General features: G+C 43.7%; 1 protein-coding gene across 1 annotated transcript; it reads left to right on the forward strand.

The window, feature by feature from the left end:
* The first annotated feature begins 29 nt into the window (after positions 1–29).
* On the forward strand, positions 30–9,536 carry LOC138104388 (aldo-keto reductase family 1 member B1-like). The gene is made up of 10 exons (XM_069003613.1): positions 30–138; positions 396–563; positions 1,092–1,208; positions 2,525–2,602; positions 2,973–3,095; positions 6,265–6,371; positions 6,522–6,603; positions 7,136–7,219; positions 8,051–8,133; positions 8,897–9,536. The coding sequence occupies exons 1-10, from the start codon at positions 73–75 to the stop codon at positions 8,937–8,939; spliced, it is 951 nt and encodes a 316-aa protein (XP_068859714.1). The 5' UTR covers positions 30–72; the 3' UTR covers positions 8,940–9,536.
* The last annotated feature ends 1,686 nt before the right edge of the window (positions 9,537–11,222 follow it).

Genomic DNA, 11,222 nt, shown 5'->3' on the forward strand with positions numbered 1-11,222 from the left:
GGGCCCGGCCGCCCGCTCGCTATTAAAGGCGCGGGGCTCGGCCGCAGCTGTGGTGGTGCTGCTGGCGGGGCTATGGCGGACTACGTGCAGCTCTACACCGGCGCCAAGATGCCCATCCTGGGGCTGGGCACATGGAAGGTACCGGGACGCGCTCTCCCCAGGCTGGCGGCGTGAGGGCGATGGGGAGGAGGGGAAGGAAGGAGCGCGGCCCGGGCCCTGCGAGCGCTGTCGTGGTCGCGCAGCGCTACCGACACCCGGCTGGGCCGCCGCCGGGGTTTGGCTTTATTTCAGTTGGGGATTGCTTTGGATATGGTGGCTTTCTTAGCTTTATCTTGCCGTGAGAAAGGTCTTTAGTGCTGTGCTGATGAGAGCTTTTTTGCCATCGCTTTTTTCAGTCCCCCCCAGGTAAGGTCGCAGCTGCGGTGATGGCTGCTGTCGATGCCGGGTACCGCCACTTCGACTGTGCCTACGTGTACCAGAATGAGAATGAAGTTGGGGAAGGGATCCAGCAGAAAATCAAGGAAGGCGTTGTGAAAAGAGAGGACCTCTTTGTTGTCAGTAAGGTACGAGTCTGGTGATATAGAATATACCAGTGAATACTTTTTTTTTTTTTTAAGTAACCCCCTAGTTCTTTACTTACCTACTCAGTTGTGCAGCAGGGAACAATTTGAACATCACTTAAGCCATTCCTGAGATTCCTACTTTACCTCATCCTGTATTGAGAATTATGCAGGGTCCATACCATGAACTTGGGTGATGCTTTCACCTTTTTCTGGCATGAAGCTATGCTGTTCTCTTTCATGCACTGTCTGACCTTCCATTAGGTGCTTTTTAATTTGTCTTAATAAGTGAAGCAAGACTACTTCTGCTGTCTGCCAGGATAGCACGTAGTCATGTGTGCTGCCACTGCACACATTGCCCAGTATCACAGGCCCGTCCTGCTCACAGAACAAGCCCCACTTGAAGAGCTGTAGGATGACCTGGTGTCACATCACTTCCCAAAGGGGACAGACACCCTGCTGAACAGTACAGAAGAGTTCCAAGAGCTTTAACCCAGGAGGTCACCATGTGCCTTGGCTTTTTGTCTCCAGCTGTGGTGCACATTTCATGAGAAGCCTCTGGTGAAGGGAGCCTGCCAGAAGACTCTTGCTGCCCTGAAATTGGATTACCTGGATCTCTACCTCATCCACTGGCCTCTGGGATTCAAGGTACAGTAACAGCAGTGCCCTTGGCTTTGTCTGTGAGTTGCAGTTTTGAAGAGCTATGTGGTTTATAGCCCAGTGATTGCTCCAGCTGCACAGATCATGCTGTGTCTGTTGTGTACCAGCACTGCTCTGGTGCTCAGCTTTACAGTGGCCATGTGAGCCAGGTTGTTGATTTTTACCTCTGAGATCCCTGCTTGCATGGCATCTGCTGCCCTTTTGGTCATGGAAGAGGCAGACCTTCAACCCTAGGGATGGATTTCCCTGCTGCAAGCAGAAGTTATATCTCTTTCCTTTTGATTATTGCTTGTGTTGCCTTCTACAAATCCAAAGTATGCTCAATGGACAATGGTGTGGCTCCTTCTTTGTGGGAAGAGGGCTGTGCTTTGCTGTCTGACAGTTCTTTCCTCTGCATGTCACAGAATAAGAGATTGTTGTCTTTCATTTCTGTCTTTAATCACTGAGTCTTTTAATACAATCCAGCTGGAACTGACCTTTGTTATAGGAGCTTTAGCATTCTACAGGTCTTGGAGTTAAACTTTTTAGTTCCTAACTCTTCTACTGACTGCATGCAAAGGAACTGATGTCTCAGTTTGAATATGTCCAAGCTTAGTCTTTCAGTGATAGCTTGATTGAAATTTTCTTTCTACCTCTTGCTACCAAGATGAGCCGTTCTTCATAACAGCTGTATTTTTAAAATTAGCTTCACGTGGACAGAACTAACAAAATGGAAATGTGTTGTGGTGTAAATAATGAATGAGTAGAAAGTAACTGGTTTTGAATGAAGTTGATACCTGGCAGATAGTCCCAACTGGGATACAGGGTGTTCTAACTTTCCCTATGCTAGCAACTTAAACAGTGAGACTCCCCATGAAACACCTGTCAGGAAATCTGGTCCAGGATAAGGTGCACATCTTCCAAGTCCTAAGTGGGTCCTTATTATGCATTTCATTAAAACACTTCATTATGAGCAGGCAACAACTGTGTCTTTTTGTAAACTGGCTGTAATTCTACTTTCTGTATTACAAGTGAAGACTTAAGTTTCACCATATGGATTTTGATGAGCCAGGAGACACAATATCTATCAGAAGTACCTGTCCATATTGGGTTGGCTGTAGGCAAAACAACTGCCATAATATCATGTGAAAACAAAAGACTGAAGGCTGTAGATAGTGAGTATTGGTGTCTAATACATATGTAGATAATTAGTATAATAATAAGGATTAGTTTGTCCTGTAATAAGAGTTTATAGCATCATGGTCTTCAGCTGGTGTTAACCTCCCAATAACGTGTGTTTCAATCAATTTCTCTCTCACTGACAGGCAGGAGAGGAGCTGTTCCCTGTAGATGATAAAGGCATGGCTATCCCCAGCAACACTGATATTCTAGAGACATGGGAGGTAAGTTCAGCCACAGCAGGAGAAGGTTTAGACTGATGAAGGTAATGACAGCATCAGAGACTGCTGAGAAGTGAAGACAATCTCATGTACTTAGAATTACTTGGAAGGACTCACTGGTACAATAGCAAATTGTCATCTATCAATTCATAATTTTCTAACTTGCTATGAATTTCCATAATCTCAAAGAATGAGTCCTTTGAGCATGGGACACATGGCACATATACACCAGTGCTCTGAGGTTTTTTTTCCTCAAACTTGAACTCTGGAAATCTAAACACTTATTTTAGGCTTCTAATGAAGGAAACAAGAATGTGCTCTTCAGGCCCTGCCTTTGTATACTAGATGCTGACTTTGTGCTCCTTTGTGTCAGGCCATGGAAGAGCTGGTGGATGCTGGCCTGGTAAAAGCCATTGGAATCTCCAACTTCAACCGTGAGCAGATTGATAGAATTTTGAACAAGCCAGGACTGAAGTACAAGCCTGCAAATAACCAGGTAAGCTGCAAAGTGGCAGAGACAAATGTTTGGTGGTGTTCTTTGTGTGGTCATTTGTTGTGGGTTTTTAAAAGAAAATTACAAAGATCTTACTTTGAAATAAGGTTATAGAAAGAGAGACTGGAGTAAACACTGCATATTCTTCAGTCTCACCCTCCAGCTGCTTCTGGATGCCAAGATGCTGGTTTTTCATGAACTTTGTGCTACTGCTTGGAATTCTGGCAATGAGCAGCTCCAAAATCCCTTCTTGAAGGAAGAAAGGAGGGGGAACTCAGATGAGCTCTAAAAACTTCCTTGCAGTAGAGTAAGACTTGGTGTATGTGTATATAGAGAATGAGATGACCTTTTCATAACATTTCTGTGGAGAAGCCAGTTCCTGTTGCTGGTAACTGAGAGAATTGATCAGGAACATGCTTTATGGACTCAAGACTTAATGAAGGTTAGGAGGAAGGAGGAAATGGAGTTGCAAGGTAGGCGATAGAGTAGAAGTTGTACAGACAGCACTTAAATGAAATCTTAGGAAAATTCAAATGGCAGGAGCCCTTGGAAGATGATCTGCTCAGAGGTGCATCAGCCCTGAGATCAGACCAGGTTGTCCAGGGTTTTATCCATCTCGAAAACCTGTGAGGATGGAGACTACACAGCCTCCCTAGGCAGAGTGCTCTGCTGTCTGACCCCCTGCCTTGAGTGTATGGCAGGGAGGGGGAGTTCTCCTATATCCAGTCTCAACCTCTCTTGTTTTCAGCTTGCATTTGTTGCCTTCCTCCAAGCACCACTGAATAGCTTGGCTTGACTTTGAATGACCTCCTTTTAGGTACTGAGAAGCTGCTACTAGGAGGCCTGAAGCCTTCCCTTCTCCAGGCAGAACAAGCCCAGTTCCCTCAGCCTTTCCCAGTACGGCAGGTTCTCCAGACCCTACCCACCCTGGAGTTTCTCTGCTGAATTGATGCAGTGTGTCAATATTTCTGCTACTGTGGGGAGCTGGGAAAAGGGAAAACAGGACACAGTATTATGAAGGTGGTCTGACAAGTGTGAGTAGAGGAAGATGATCAGTTCTCACAATTTAGTGGCTGTGTTCCTGATGCTCACTACTGGCTCATGTCCAGCTCAGCCTGTTAGGACCCCCAGGTCCTTTCTAGCATAGTTGCTTTACAGGTAGTCAGGTTCCAGCCTGTGTTGTTGCCAGGGGCTTTTCCTTCCCAGGTGCATGGCTTCATGTGCAACCTTGCTGAATTCCTTCAGGGTTTTGTTTGCCTGTTGTTTCTGCCTGAGTGGGTCCCTCTGAAGTGGCAGTCCTGCCCTTGAGTGTGTTGGCTGGTTGTTCCCCAGTTTGGCATCACCTTCACAATTGACATGATTATAGACTGGTGCAGGTTGTTGAAGAGAACAAGTCCCAGGATAGATCCCTGTGGGGTCTGTCTAGAGTTCACCTTGATTCCTATGGTGTTTGAAGGACTGCAGTCAATTATTGACACCAGATTAGTAAAACTGGGTCCTTTACTGTGGTAGCTTGAGCATGATCAGTCCCAATTCACTTTTAGAAAACTTAGTGTTTTATGATACCTTTCAACATCTTCCACACCTCATTGCCACTATCACTGTATGATAATTACCCTTATCTCTGGCATACCCTTATCTCTCTTGGACCTCTCACACTTGTGAATGCTCTCAAGGTCTAAATGATTATTAGCTATAATAAAGTTCAGCACAAAGCACTGGGCCTTTGGTCCCTGTCCTTCGTAAACTACTGCTGCTGAGGAAATGCTTGCAAGCCTGAAAGCTTGCTGTTGCTAACACTTACCAGTTGGGCTAATAGTGAGAGTGCTTCCTGGAAACACTTTCTCTGTGCAGATATTTCACATGTAATCCACTGTCTTTCATGTCATTCCCATTCTTTATTTGAATTCAGACAGGATGCATGTTGGTTTAAATTGTAGTGAGAAATTAATTTGGCAAGGTAGTAATTACATAACAATGATGCTGGCACCTAATTTAATTTCTCAACTTGAGTGCCAGTGGACAGGTGAGGATGACTGTGCCTTGCTTATATTGCACAAATTCTACCTATTGAATATCTGAGAAGACTAGATGCTCTATTACTCTTAAATAGCTGTCTTCCTGCAACTGCTGAAGCAAAATAAATACGTACAATCTGTTCTAAAAATGGAGCTCTCCTTTCTGTTTAATATTCCAGCCTGTCTCAGAGGGGAAACAGGCATGCAGGCCTCTGATAACAGCAGGCAGCTAGAACCACAAATAAAGTGCTGGAGGCTGTAAACTGATTCCATGTTTTGCACTCCCTTGCTCCACCTGCCAGCAGCACAAGTTTCCAGGGCCTGCCCTCAGAGTGCAGCTGCAGGAGGCTCAAATGGCAGCGTAGTCAAAACGGTTCTTAATGTTGCCTGCTGAAAGAAAAGGAGTGCTCCCTGGTGTGCAACTATCCCAAAAGTCCCTCTGCAAAGTATCAAAACTCATGGTCATTCACTGCCACCTGAGATAGGAACAGTTCCTGTTCCATGCTCCGTATCTGTGTGTTCCCCTGCCAGAACACAGACCCACTGTTAAGGAGTCTGTATTCCATTATGCAGCTATTCTTGTGGGAGTCCATGCTAAGTGCATGTGTGTTTATAAAAGGTCTGTAATGGGCAGTGGGCTGGAGGTCTAAAATCTTAGCAGGCAACTGTTCTCACTACTTTCAGACTAGAGGTGTTAGTGTGAGTATTGACACAAAGCAAATAAAGACTAGTGAAACAATGCTGATATTGAAGTTAATATGGTAGTTGTAAAAAAATATTATGGCATGTTTAATTAGGGATGAGAAGAGAACTTTATACTTCCTGGTCTGCAATGCTGGGATTTTGCAGCTCTCCTGGGTGTGCATTTTCCTGTCCCATTGAAGCAATTGTGTAGCTGGTCATCCCATATGCTGGAGATGATCTGGATCAGCAAAGTTTTTAAGGAGTTTTGCTACAGTTCTTGGACCCTTCACTGCAAGGAGAACTACCATAAATAGTAGAAAGGGGGTGGGGCATAGAGATAACAAAGGTTGCACAATATTGCTTAAGAGACTGTAAATTAGCACAAAAATCAGCCTTTGAGTAAAAACTAATCCCTGGAACATACTAAAGCAGTGAAGTCACTGTCAACCTCTATACTTTTATGTTGGCAGGTTGAATGCCATCCATACCTTACCCAGGAGAAGCTGATCAAGTACTGTCAATCCAAAGGGATTGCTGTGACAGCCTACAGCCCCCTTGGCTCTCCTGACAGACCATGGTAAGATTGCTCTGCCAGGGAGCTGGTGTGGATTATTCTGGAAGCTCTGAGGCTTACCATGTGCAGCATTAATTTTTCATCCAGATACAGATCTTTACTAAGTTGGACCTATGGAGGCTTCTTGCCACTGATTTTACTTTCTCTGTGTAGGGCTAAGCCTGAGGATCCTTCCCTTCTGGATGACCCCAAGATCAAAGAGATTGCAGCCAAGCACAACAAGACCTCAGCACAGGTGGGTAGGTGCTAGAGTACCCCTTCCTGTAGCACAGCATAAAGGACAGCTAATGACAAGGTAGAGGCCAGGCTGGCTCTTCATTCCCTGTCACCTGTGGTGTCAGGTAGCAATGCAGGTTTGTTCCTCATGTGGCCTTCCATGCACGCTTGCAAGGGTGCTCTGACCATCACAAGAAACGTTTTCTTGACCCATCTTCAGATGCTGCCATGTTTGTCTTCCCATCTCAAGTCCTGTTGCAAAGAGGGGTACATTTGAATAGCCTACTCACAGTCTGGGTGGGAAGGCAAGGAACTGAGTGCCACTAAACTGCAGAGGGGAGGAGAAAGGAGGCCTTGTGGGATTCCAACACTCCTCTATGTGCACTTCAGGAAGTGCTGCTTAGAATTCAGGTATAATTTGAAAAGCAGCTCCAGAGAGTGGGTTAATTCTGCTGAATTGTACCGTTTACAGCAAGTAACTGCTAAACAGGCTCTACTTGCCATAGAGCAAGAGCCATCCCCTCTCTGATGCAGTGATGTGCCTCTTGCAGGTTCTCATTCGGTTCCACATCCAGAGAAATGTGATTGTGATTCCCAAATCTGTCACCCCACAGCGCATTGTGGAGAACTTCAAGGTGAGTCCTTAGGAGTGTAGGAGTGAGCTGGGTGCAAGGCTTGGCTTCTCCCTGCACAGCAAGTAGTGATCCTTTCTCACCCTTCCCAGGTGCTCTTCTGACAGGAGGACTGGGCTTTTTCTCCATGTGTTTACCTACAGTCTCCTGAGGGCTTAATTTAAGATTACAGTGGGAGAGCAGGAGTGAACAAAGCTTTGGGAAACACTATATCCTGATAATCTGAGCAGTCACACTGTGATTCTTCCTGTTCTGTGTCATGTGAATGACTCATTTGACAGCTTATTTGGGGCCTGAGTGCAGTAGCACACCACAAAAGACTTCTGTAGAGCGAGCACTTTTAAGGAAATAGTCCTGGTGTCCATAAACAGTGTTGCTGCTCTTGATTTGGGAGTCTTGGGCTGGACCCAGTATTAGGATTTTGCTTCCAAACACTTAGTGGCTTGAGGTGGAATATGGAGGCCTTGCAGCTGGTTCTTTGGCATAGCACAGAAAGATGCATCCTTCACAAATGGAGGATGGAGGTGTTCTGCAACACAGTGCTCCCCAAACTTTTTAAAACAACTGGCATATGCAACTGGCACGTGTAACTTGAGACTCTATAATTCCTACCTCTCCCTGCCCGCCTCCCAGTCCAGCTAGAGGAGTCTCAGACATCCAGACAGACAGTAGAGTCCTTTTCCTTTCCCTTCATGAAGCAGTCACTTCTAACCAGCACCCTACACTGAGGACTTGTTCTTTGATTTTGTGATTTTTTTTTTTTTCTTAATTTTTCTTTTGCTTACAAGCACTGATTTGTTCAAAGAGGTGATTTCCAGCTTTTTCTCCTGTCAGGTGTTTGACTTTGAATTGACTAAAGAGGAGATGGCAACTATTCTCAGCTTTAATAGAAACTGGAGAGCCTGTGACATGCACATGTAAGTGGCACTTCCTTTTCTTTAAGCAATTAAGTTATCACATAGTTCAGTAAATGAAGTTACAGACAGTAGGCCTGATTTGAAATTCAGGATATGCAAACTCAATTTTCAAAGGGGTCATCCTCAAAATAACTTTCCAGAGTAAGATTTTTTTTTTTTTTCCAATGTTCATTTTATGAACCAAAACATGATGAGCATTGAGCAAACTTCATTTTCAGTTGGGTTGCCAAGAAACTCTTTGTAGCTGGAATTGCAACAGGAGGCTTCTTACTCATAATTTTTGTTTTGTCCATATTGGAGGAATGAGCATGATGCAGACTTAAAATCTTGATTAGCTTTGCTTGTGGTGTTTTGTCTTTCTTCCATGACTCTTAGGTACATTACAAAATCTGTGTGGTGTTCTGTTGTTGGGAAAGTAGATGAACATTCAGAATAAAACATGAGGATTTGCAACTTGGAAGCGTAGAGCCAGATATGAAATCTTCTTTGGAATGCTGCAAGAAAGGTCTTCCTGTCAGTAAACAGTGAAACCTTGAATTAGTTGTCTACAAAGCACCTCTAGGTCCCATCACCTGAGTTGCTTAGAGCCCAAACAACAGAAGGCACTCAATATCTTTTTGTTTGGGAATGCAGCATGTCCTCTGGAGAAACAGCCCTTGCTTTTATACAGCTCATCTCCTCCCTTGGTGGTCTTTGAAGTGGCTACAGCTGCCTACAATGTCTTCGGGACACGAGATAATCTTTGCTCTTTGATTTCCTCCAGGTGCAAAACTCACAAGGGCTACCCTTTCAATGCAGAATACTGAAGATGATTTCCTGCCTTTCTCCAGGTTTCCCACATATGCTTCTGCTGTTGCCTATGAGTTGTCTATGTAGCTTTTTCACTGCATCAGACACCCCTCCACACCCCCATTTTTTTCCTTCTTTTTTCCCCACAAGGATGCAGTGTATGTACTCAGTGACTTTGTGCTGGTTTGGTTTTTTGGTTTTTTTTTTGGAAGAAGGAAATGCTGAAATGGTTCTGAAGAGCAGACTGTGTGGACTAGTAATTTTCTTTGCCAAACAGCAAGTCTGGAATCGGTAAGCAGAAAGCATTGAGCAAGTTTGAACAAGCAGTCACTTTTATTTTGGAATACTGTGAATTGGAGCTAGTGACTATTGTTGTCTGGAAGGACCAGGATATTGGCAGATGTTATGTAATGAGGTCTGCTTTTCTTTTCTGATTACTTTTGGGGTTGATTTTGTTTCTTTGTAATGCTCCAGACCTTTTTTTTCCCTCTAATTGGAAGTATATGTTGATTTCTAAATGGTTTCTACATGGGTAGCTCTTTGAAAAGTGTATAGATCCTGATTTCTCAGTGATATAAAAGCTGTTTTGCTTATAATAAAATACAGTTTCATTACTGTGTGTAATGAGATGGTTATTTCAGCAATGCTCTAATGGTAGTGATGCTGGAGCAGCTGTGTAGTATCAGCTGTCTCTAGAGATTACACAAAAGCAAGAAAATTACCATCCCCCACAAAATCGTCTGTTGATGGTGGCTTCTTACATGTGCCCTGGGAGCTGCCTGGTGTTCTCATGATTGAACTTGTGGCCAATGAGTTTGTGCCTCTCTTTAAATAGAACTGCTTTGGTTCTGACAACCAATACAGTCCTGTTTAATTCAGTTTTTGTTTTGCTGAGGTGATAGTATACTTTGGCTAGTAGAAAACGTATTCCCCTGAAGACTTGAAGCCTACAGAGCATCCTGTGGGATTGTTTTAATAAGCAGTAGAAAACTTGCCCTCTCCAGCAGGGAGCACATGATGCAGGAAGGAGTTCTGTGCTTGTACAAGATACCATTGGCAAACACAGCAAAAATGGGTTTCCAAGAAAAGAGCTAGCAGATCAGAAACTTAATGCTTTGTTCAGGGAGCACAGAAAAATTGGCTGAAACTGAACTTCTGGTATGTGAGGTGTGTTTGTCCCTTGGTGGTTTTCACAGTACTTGCATGTAGTGGTTTTAAAGCTGTTGCCACCTGAGAGCTGCTCAAGGCTGTTCACAAAATGCATTTGGGCACTGGTAAAAGCAGTGGCTAACGTTGAGTTGTTTTCATGCATGTTCCTGTGAGGTTTTTTGGATGTCTGAGTAGATCTGGGATGTGAATGGTCCCTCTGAGGAGGTTGTGTGGGCCTGGCAGAAAGGGGGTTCTCTGTGAACAGATGGAAGAAGGGAGACACCAGGGCTGTTAATGCATAAGCAATCTAAATCTTAAATGTAGGGTTGTGATAGCAAACCTTTAAGTGAACTTGGTCAGGTTAAAATGTAACATGAAGGCAAGTTGATATAAAAGTATTTGTGGAACAGGTGGTTAATTTCCTGGTTCTGATCAAAAGGAGTCTGACTAAGGAGTCATACTAATTTAAAATTTTTCTTTCTCATAAATACTAACCATTACATTGAAAAAACAGATCTTTTTTTTTTTGTAATTTTCAAAGACTTTTTAAAATTCCAGTAATGCTGAGACCAGAATTAGCATGCAACACGTTTTCGATCACAATAATTTACAATAGGCTGAACAGACAAGATTGAATTAACTTAAAACATGAGGAGGAGAGAATCAGTGTCTGACTTGAAGCAATATGCTCCTCTAATGCTGATTCTTCTAATATAAATTGATTATAAATCACTTTAAATTCTGGGCTTAAAAGCACATACAGAAAGCTTCAGCTCTGTGAGTGTTTTGGGAATCTTAAATGTGATAAACAAAAGCCCTAAGGCATCTAAAAAAGCCAGAAGAGCTGATGTTCTTTGCTTAGTCTGAGATGTGACAGAAAACTGTTCAGGGCAATGTTGACTTGCTTGTAAATAACATTTTTGTGACAGGCTTATTCTGGCAAGAAGTTACATTGAGGGTCAGGGTTTCCAGAATAGTACATCAGGTTCTGTTAGTTTCCTCTGTTTTCATTTCACTGTAACTTTATGAAAGTTTATGCCTGAAATTTTCCATTCTGGAAGTAGGAATTTTACTGGAGACAGCTTGGACAGAGACTGCCCCACAGCAGATGGGAGAGCAGCTAGCACTCGGGGCGGGGTGGCATTGTAACA

This window comes from Aphelocoma coerulescens, chromosome 1A (genome assembly GCF_041296385.1).
Source record: "Aphelocoma coerulescens isolate FSJ_1873_10779 chromosome 1A, UR_Acoe_1.0, whole genome shotgun sequence".
Lineage (NCBI taxonomy): Eukaryota > Metazoa > Chordata > Aves > Passeriformes > Corvidae > Aphelocoma > Aphelocoma coerulescens.

Excerpts from the sequence above, each read along its gene's own strand:
- LOC138104388 (XM_069003613.1), top strand. The coding sequence starts at position 73 with ATGGCGGACTACGTGCAGCTCTACACCGGCGCCAAGATGCCCATCCTG. Across the intron at positions 564-1,091 it reads ACCTCTTTGTTGTCAGTAAG|CTGTGGTGCACATTTCATGA; the intron begins GTACGAGTCTGG and ends TTTTGTCTCCAG. Across the intron at positions 6,372-6,521 it reads GGCTCTCCTGACAGACCATG|GGCTAAGCCTGAGGATCCTT; the intron begins GTAAGATTGCTC and ends TTCTCTGTGTAG.